Below are 8997 nucleotides of genomic sequence, written 5' to 3' on the forward strand. Positions count from 1 at the left end.
CACCTTTTCTCGTTTGTGGACTGTGGTGTTCCTTTTTCTTTCTACTGGAGTTTCTGAGAAGGTTTTACACTGGATGTTGGGAGATTGCTGGATTTAATTGTATTAAAACACAAGAGCGAGGCCAGGGTCTGATGATTCATTTTACAGTCTCATCACAATATTATGACCACTCCTGGCTTGGAATGAACACAGACATGGTTTGCTGCATCTTGGAAACCGCTAAATTTGCGGGATGTTCCAGGGCATCACTGTGGAGCAGTTAACCTCTGTAATGAACACCTTTCATCACCTAATACAGTCCATGCCATGATGTCTCGCTAGTGTCCTCAGACCTATGGGTGGTTATTACCACTATTAGGTAGGTGGTCATAATATTCTGCTATATGACAGTATAAATCACAAAAGCCATATCAGCTCATCCCAACTACACCCCTCTATACAATGCTTGCTATCAGGCATAGTGATCTTAGGCCAGGGGTGAGGAGCTCCAGTCCTGGCAGGCCAGAATTCTGCTCCAATGCACCTACTTTAACTCTCTCATTAGCTGCCAGTTTTAGTAGTTGTGTAGTAGTTGAGATTCAACCGGCTTTAAGTACACAATTAATACTATTTTAGTACAATTAGTACACAATTAAAACTATTTATTAAACAGGTTGATGCACATCTGATATTACACAAATTATCTTTAAAAAAATCTATTCAGGTTTTCGTTCTAACAGAACAGATATGGCACTGATCTGTGCTGTAAATGCCCTCAAGCTTAATGCTGAAGCACAAAATCCTTCCGTTTTGGTCTTAATGGATCTGCAGCTTTTGATGCAGTTAATCACACAATTTTTAATATTGAAATCATGTTTATTGAGCAGAGAGTCTCAACAAATGAACATTGCTTGTGGAGTTCCACAGGGTTTAGTTTTAGGACCTTTTTTCTTTGTGCAAGTTCTATAGGTAATGTCATCAGGGTCTGATCTGATTATATATATTTATTATAACTGTATATGCAGATATATTTCATATTGAGTGTCTCAAACATTTCCACAGTAAAAAAACCCAAAAACGTTTAAAGCATATGTTTGACTGGTGTGCTCGCTTATTTATACATGCAGCAGACCCGGTCACGTGGCATCTGTGGCTTCCCAGGCGGTGTTCATTCCAAAATGGAAATATTGTTGCAAAAAAATGAAAGAAAGTTGAAGTATGCTATAAAAGTATGAAACATCGGGGTAGTTGGGCTCTGTTTTTATCATTTGAGAAAAAGTCTTGATTTTCAGTAATGCCAAAAACATAAACTTGCTAATTGCAATGAGCACTTTTGTAATAATAACCAAATCTGGGGTAGAATTAAGTTGATGATGAAACCTATGCAAACACACATTATCTACCGTATATAGGTTCTTTGGTGCAGTGGTTCTCACAGTGGTGCTGGTGATCTTCACAGAGAGAGAGTTTAAGTTGGGAATAGACTGAAAAAGGCAGAATGGCTCTGCATATTTCAGAGTGCCCGGTCTTTTTTGGATAGTAGTTGAAGTGCTGTTTAAGGGCTACTACACAGTAAGTACTTTAAGCTCTTGCCTAGTGGTGCGACGTACTGTTTTCTAATTTCCCTGATATGTCTAGTCATCATAAGCAGGGATCACTGTGGGGGTGAGGCAGGTAACTGGAGTAAAGCTGCTATGCACAAAGCTCTTTTAGTCAAACCTTTCTACGCATAATAAATTAACTAAAATGAACACAATTAATAATAACATAGATAACACCAATGTCCAACGTTTTTCTTCATAGACCAACTAACTCCACATTTTCTGCTTTTCTGCTAAAGCTGATACAATCTACCTACATCAATACTGTCATCTTTCTGTCCTATTGATCACCAGAATGATCAGCATTTTGAATGGTTTTAAACATATTTTTTAAACCATTTGACACGTAAATATTAATCATGTGTTTTGACCATATCACATTAAGGGAAAAAAGGGATCATGTTCTGTTTTAGGATTTTTTCTCATCTCTTATTGTATCTGACCTCTAGAAAATGTTACCAGTAATCATGAGGCCAGTTTTCTCAGATATGCTGATAATTAATTATTTTACAAAGTTAAAGACTGTTGTCAGGATAACCCGCTGCGTGTTAGATTTTTCTCAGTTGGTTCTTATAGTTAAATCAGGAAAAAAAATGAATGTCGATTGGTACTAAATCTGAGACAGCTGTTTTGTGAGAAACTAGTCTCTTGGATTCTTATGCCAGGTTTGAAGTATAAAGCCTGGCTGTATTTACATTGAATTTCTGTGAACTAGATCTAATCACTAAAGTAGCTTTTTATAATTTGAGAAATGTTGGTAAGGTTTTCTATCCCAGAGCAATTTAAAAAAGGTTCCTAAGAAACCAATCCATCATTTACATCAAGTTCTGAAAGAAACCCACTTGTTACCACTTCATTTATACCACATTTATGTTTATTTTATTGTATTTTATCCATGTTATTTTTTATTATATGTTTTATGTTACCCTTAACTTTTTCATCAAATACTTCAAAGTCATCTTAAAGTTGTTTTGCTAAACACTCAAATCTGCAAAACACTTTAAATTGCTGTTCTATAAACAGATCATTATTATTATGATTATAATTATTAATAATAGAGTTTAGTAATATAAAATATAATATAATAGTAGATACGTTCAAGGACTTTTATTATGAAAGCTTGAATTCTGAAACAATGTGTCCAGCCTGAGAGGATTCATGGAACGACTGATTGCAGCATTTATGACTGGGTTTACACCGGGGTGTTACAACTAATCTGGGCCCGAAACTCGAAGCACTTTCTACTGCTGATTAAAGCAGATTTAATAATAAAAATGTTTTATTTGGGGTCTGTCCAGCCCGCGGTCTCAATTGAGTCGCTGTTGCCACGGGAGACGGGGGTGGAGTTAGGTGGATGACGCAGCACGTATGCCGACACTAACTGTCGCACCTTTTGAACAGGCATGCGCTTCAGTTATCTACCTTCTACCTGATCTTTGGCACAGTGACTCTCAGCGGTTATAACGTCTCACAGCGCTGGCTACTCCACACAGACAAAGTTTAGGTTGAGAGTAAGCTAAACTAAAAAAAGGGCAGAATGGCTAGAAGTGATGGCTCTGCGTATTTCAGAAGATCCAGTCTGTTCTGGATCGTAGCTGTAACTGTGTCGATGGGCTTCTATACAGTAAGTACAGTCTAGTACAGGCTCCTACCCAAAGAAATGTACCCTAAAATACTCTGTGTTCAGCGGCCACGTCTCAGGACGGGGTTGTTTTCTGTTTTTTTAAATTTTGTAATTTTTATTTATTTATTTTCTGCTTGCGTGGCATGTGGTCCTGTGTGTCCCTGCGTAGTCTGACTGTTTATTAGCACACGCACATTAGTCTAGACTTATTTTACACCAATGCATCCATTAGAATAATCACATTTCTACCTGCTCATGCTGATTTTGCCTCATTTCTCTCTATGCTTCTGACATGCCTAGTCATTGGGGGCAGTGAATGTCTATTGTATGAGAGGGTGGAGCAAACTGGAGCAAAAGTGATGTGTGGAGTGCTCTAAATGCTAAATCAACAGAAGCTGTTTACAGGGAATGTGATGGATCTTCCTTCATTATGCAGGTAGGTTTAATAGGTATAGGTCAATAGGTAGGTTTAAAGTAGTCGAGGTGTAGAGGCAGGTGTTCAGGCAGGACCCTGTGATGGCTCATGCATTACTCATGTGTGTGCTAGTAAAGAGATACTCTTGCTAACTGGGTGAAAACAAAGAGCTTGAATAGAATAGCCAGGGCCCTCTCACCAACAGCTGAATATGCTTTTTGGGGTGTGTGTATATGTGAGGGCTGTTTAGAAATGGGCATGCTGTGAAAAGTTCACGTTACCCCAAAATCAAGCACTGAAACAGTATAATAAGTAGATTTAATTACAGTTATTTCAGTATAATGATATGTTGTTTGAACTAGATGAGCTTTTCATAAAATGCTAAATATGATGTGTGCCATAATACATTAAAGAGGCCACACCATGTGAAAAAAAAAAAAAATACTGCAGTATCTGATCAACTTCTATACACTATACACTGTCCTTTATTCCATACCAACTGTACTATATCATACCGACAAGACAGAGCTGCTGAGCTTCACAATGATCACAATGGTCTTGATCCTCTGAGAACTCACCGGTCACTCCATCTACAGAAAAACACGAAGCCTTGGTGTAGTCATGGATGATCAGTTATCGTTCTTAATGTTATATCTAAATAGGTCATGCAGATTTCTCATTTTCAACATCTGGAGAATTCGACCCCAGGTGCTTGTTCAGTCTCCTGACACTTCAGGACTGGATTACAGCTACTCCCTTCTGGCTGGTCTCCCTTTGCGCACTATTAGGCCCCTGCAATTAATCCAGAATGCAGCCCTGTTCAGCCATGTAACTCCACTGCTGCCTTCTCTTTACTGGCGTCCTGTAGCTGCCCGCATCAGATTCAGAACGGTGACGCTGGCCTACAAAGCCAAGAATGGACCAGCCACTCCGTATTTGATGGCAACTGTCAAAAGCCGATCAGTATCAAGAGCCCTTCCAGCATCAAGTATGGCTATGCACTGTGCAAAAACAACTGTACCACTATCACCCCATATACTGTACATTACTACCTACAGTGCTACACCATATGTTGTACCCTACCAATAATCCTGAACTATACACTGTGAAATAATATCTGCACTACACTGTATACTGTATAATACCATGAGTAATACATCATACACTGTGCTACACCAATTACATTACTCTAAGCATTGTACCATATCAGTAACAGTAAACCATGTCATTCCAATAGCTCATCTACTGGAGGCTGTTTCCTACTGGACACAATTATTTATACTAAATGCTGTAGATTTGAGACTCGCTGTATTATTAACACTTTCGTGATCTCATTACATTTTCTTGTCTTGTCTTGTCTTGTTTTTCAGTGGACAGTGTTCTGGCCACAGCAGATACCGTATGACAGTTTGGGGCCTCTTGGTGCTCTTTCAAAGTATCTCGTCAATGAACATTACAGCATCTTATACAAGGGGTGAGTCTTGCTGTACTTAACCAGCAGGCCGGTTGCATCTGAAAGCTGTAATTATATGTGTTGTGTGTTTTAGATGGTGGGCTGCTTGGGCTATCCACACCATTGAGGCCCTGGTGGCACTAAAAGTATGCAGGTAAGAAAAAACGCTGTGTGTGCAACATTACAACACCTGCTGTTTCTTAACCGAAGTCATTGTGATGTTTCAGGGGTTGTTCAGGAGCATACTGTGGCTGTTGTAATAAAACCTTGTATAGCATTAGGATCTGTGCGTCATTCTAGAGAACACCACTCCACCGCTCCACAGCTCAATGCATGCCTAACGCCAGGCTTGGGCTACAGGGGTATAAAGCCCCCCTGCTTTATACCCCTGTAGCCCAAGCCTGGCGTTAGGCATGGTGCCAATAGGTTCATGTTTATCTGCTCCTATTCTACCTAGACTCCTATTCTATTGGCAAATTTCTCTACATGTACTAGACAAGCTGTGTGATCTGTGTCAGCAATGGGTGCAACCTAAAGTAGCTGAATGCATTCATTAGAAGGGGTGTCCACAAACATCTGGACATAGTGTATCTAAAGTGCTAACTTTATAAAAGACAAAAAAGTAATTTAATGAATTAATTCAGTAAAGTCTAGACTTCTGGAGCAGTAGTTTTTTTTCTTCTCTGCTGCCACATGGGGACAGTAGAGCACCATATTTTCTGTTGGTACTGTAGCTCTTTTACATCAGTGTAATCCTAACCATTATGTGTGTGTGTGCCACTCTTTTTGCAGTGACAAAGGCATTACCAGCTCGTTCACTCGCCTCCTGTGGTTCAGTCAGACAGTATTGTTTGGCTTTGCATCTCTGGGTTTGCTCCTCAAATATAAGCCTGACCTCCGCACCAAGAAGCAGTGAGCAGCTGCAGACAGACTACTGTGAAGTGGAACCCCATCTTCAGAGTGTAAAATGAGACTAGGTAGACTTTTGTAATGAAACACTTCTACACATCCCAACACAGCAGTCCTGAACAGGACAAGAAGAACTGTCTTCACGTTTATGGCATTGAGCAGGCATGCTATATAGATAATAGAGTACTGTCCTGAGTGAACTCCGTAAAACATGACTACCTATCCGAGTGCCCATTCTGGACGCTACCATTAGCTCTCATAGGGTTCTAGCTGCTAAGAGGTAATGCCATCCGTAACTCATTAGACCCTGTATGTAAGCCCACACTTCGCACAGTTCTTCACTCTTATAACTGCATTACTGTCATAACTAACATGACTTTCATAGGCCCTAAAATAGAACCATGTGGGGCTCCACAAGATATGATAAACCAAACCGTTTGCTAAATAATAGTAAAAAAAAAAGATTTGTGCATTAATTAGGATGAATAACTGAATAATAAACCAAGGGTTCAATGCATTCAAATATATGTTATATATTTGAAAATAGATTTTTATTATCAAGGTAAAAATGATTATTGAGCTCCATTAATGCTCCAAACAAGACTTTTTACAATATAAATGTGTTTTAATAATGTATCAACATTTTTAATAATAATATTTTTTGTTAATAATAATAATAATAATAATAATAATAATAATAATGCCCACTATTTTTTCTTTTTTAACTAATGCCATATTTTAGTAAATGTAGACTAAATCCTGGCACAGTGCTGGTCCTGACATGGGCTTAGAAGATGCACATGCTCTTCAGAATCTTCTTTAAAGAGAGTTTTAAGAGTTTTAAATCCAGCTTCAGATTTAGTGTTTAACCCCTTAAATCTGCAGATGTATTATTCAGATATTAATCCTAAACTACTACTACTAATAATAATAATAATAATGATAATAATAAAAGTGCGGATCCACATACATGCATTTACAGTTTAAGGCATGTCCTCTTCAGCTCTGGTGCTGTAGGGCTGATGTCCAATGCGGTTTGGTTTGGATTTACCTTCTAAAACGTACCATGTTCAACTCCTCACTTAATTGGCAGGTTGAGAGGCAGGATTTGACGAGAGAAATCACTAAACTGTTCTGAACACTGACCCTCCAGATTTAAAATGGATCAACAAGAGTCAACTGGATCAATAATATTATATATCTCCTAAATCAATTGTTTTTACTTAAGCCTTCTTGCTTAGTAGGACAACAGCAATGCCTCACACTTTCAGTAGCTGTAACTAGCCATGACCAGCTCATTCTGTTAGAACGCTGCTTCTATAGCTCGAGGTCCAGGACCAGTAGTTTTCTTCACTGTCCATGGGAAGGGGGTTGATGAGAGTCAGTGAGAGTAAGTTTTCTTATTGATGAGATTTGGGAGGATTTTTTATTGTCTGGTGAGGTTGACAGAGGTAGGTATGTAAGTGTACAGTAGGATTCACAAGCAGCAGAATATGTGCTATCACATGTTAAGCCTACCTCAGAGAAGTCTGGCAAAAACTATTATTATTATAATTTTTTTTTAATGGCTCTACATACTTCAAAACCTGTCCTAAACGGTTCTTAGCGTAATTGTACAGTTCTAGAGAAACTATGGCATAAATGGAGTGGAATATTTACATTATTCAACTTGTGAAGCATTCTTCACATCCAATCATCTCACTTCCACACGAACTATCAAGACTGAGCCTTTCATTAAAAGATTCTTTAGGGAACCTTTGGTGGTTCTTCCCTCCTGGCAGAAGTCTTCAAGTCTGGACCTTGAATTCAGTTTCCAGTCCTGGACTTTGTAATCCTTGGTAGATGAGACACTATGTGGCCAGTCAAATACATTAACTGATATCTTAACTTCCAGCGAGAACAAAATCCAGTACTGGGAACTGATTTGATTTAAATACCTGGGTTCTATGGCTTTGCTTCAAAGAACCTTTCTATGGATGGTTTCTTTGGAAGTGAGATGAGTGAATGTGATGAGAACTTCTAAAGTAAAACTCCCACTTAAATTATAGTTTCTCTAGAACTGTACATCCAAGCTAAGCACCATTTAGCAGCCTGTTTTGTAGAGTATAGAGACATTTAATTTTTTTAATTTTTAAGTTTCTTATTGACATTTTTATTTTGAAGAGTGCAGGCTGCAGTTTTCAGCAATGTGGAGGGAGCTGCTTTAATCAGCAGTGCTGTGAAAAATGATCTGCCTCTCATCTGACCATGTGTTACCTCGAAAGTAATCAGTTCCATTGCCCACACTTCTAAAAAGGTTTTAATGATATCATTTCTACAATTTAAAGAAAGTTACTGAACACCCAGTTCCCTCCTGTTGTGCCCCATTACTCAATAACTGGTTCCTGCACCTGAGCTTCTGCCAAGTAGGTTACATTTGTTTTGGCCAAGGCTGATTTAAACCTGATTGTTTTCTAAAGTATTCTAACAGCTGACCTTAATAACTCCATAACTGGATTTAGGTCACTAGAGGTGGGAGGTACTTTTCATACCTGATGATTGCCTGTGTAATCACTGTGCACGCCAAACAAAAGCTGGATATCCAAACCTTTTGTGCCTTTCACTTTCACTTTTCCTTACACTCGAAGAACAAAAATGACTGTGGACTGACTGTGACAAAATATTCTAGAGATGCAGAGAGTCAGTCTTATCTTTTCACAGCACAGAACACGCCATGTATGTGTCACTTATAACGGTGTGGTGAACAACTGTGTCAGGATTTTAGACTGTAAAACCGGGCATTCCTTACAAAGAGCAATATTTTAAATATATATATATATATTTATCAATTATTAAAATTGTGAGGTGGATTGACATTAATGAAGGGAACAAACTTAAAAGAAATGTTTTTGTATAATTTGGAAGGAAAATAAATGATTTATTACTGTTTGATTATGTTGCCTTACCAGCAATTATTTTGACTTGTTGCAACTCTGACATTGTCATTAGATCTTTAACAAATAAAGCAGTGATCTTG

The 8997-nt window shown here is 38.4% G+C and overlaps 1 protein-coding gene across 1 annotated transcript; it reads left to right on the forward strand.

Moving 5' to 3' along the window:
* The first annotated feature begins 2962 nt into the window (after positions 1-2962).
* Positions 2963-8997, forward strand: tmem254 (transmembrane protein 254). Its single transcript, XM_072678255.1, has 4 exons — positions 2963-3204; positions 4990-5093; positions 5167-5226; positions 5865-8997. The coding sequence occupies exons 1-4, from the start codon at positions 3118-3120 to the stop codon at positions 5986-5988; spliced, it is 375 nt and encodes a 124-aa protein (XP_072534356.1). The 5' UTR covers positions 2963-3117; the 3' UTR covers positions 5989-8997.

The sequence above is a fragment of the Salminus brasiliensis genome, chromosome 4, assembly GCF_030463535.1.
Source record: "Salminus brasiliensis chromosome 4, fSalBra1.hap2, whole genome shotgun sequence".
In the NCBI taxonomy this organism is placed as follows: Eukaryota; Metazoa; Chordata; class Actinopteri; order Characiformes; family Bryconidae; genus Salminus; species Salminus brasiliensis.

What these genes read in the sequence shown, in the direction of transcription:
- tmem254 (XM_072678255.1), top strand. Translation starts at nt 3,118, where the DNA reads ATGGCTAGAAGTGATGGCTCTGCGTATTTCAGAAGATCCAGTCTGTTC. An exon ending in TGTCGATGGGCTTCTATACA is followed by an intron (nt 3,205 to 4,989) that starts GTAAGTACAGTC and finishes CTTGTTTTTCAG; the next exon opens with TGGACAGTGTTCTGGCCACA. An exon ending in TACAGCATCTTATACAAGGG is followed by an intron (nt 5,094 to 5,166) that starts GTGAGTCTTGCT and finishes TGTGTGTTTTAG; the next exon opens with ATGGTGGGCTGCTTGGGCTA.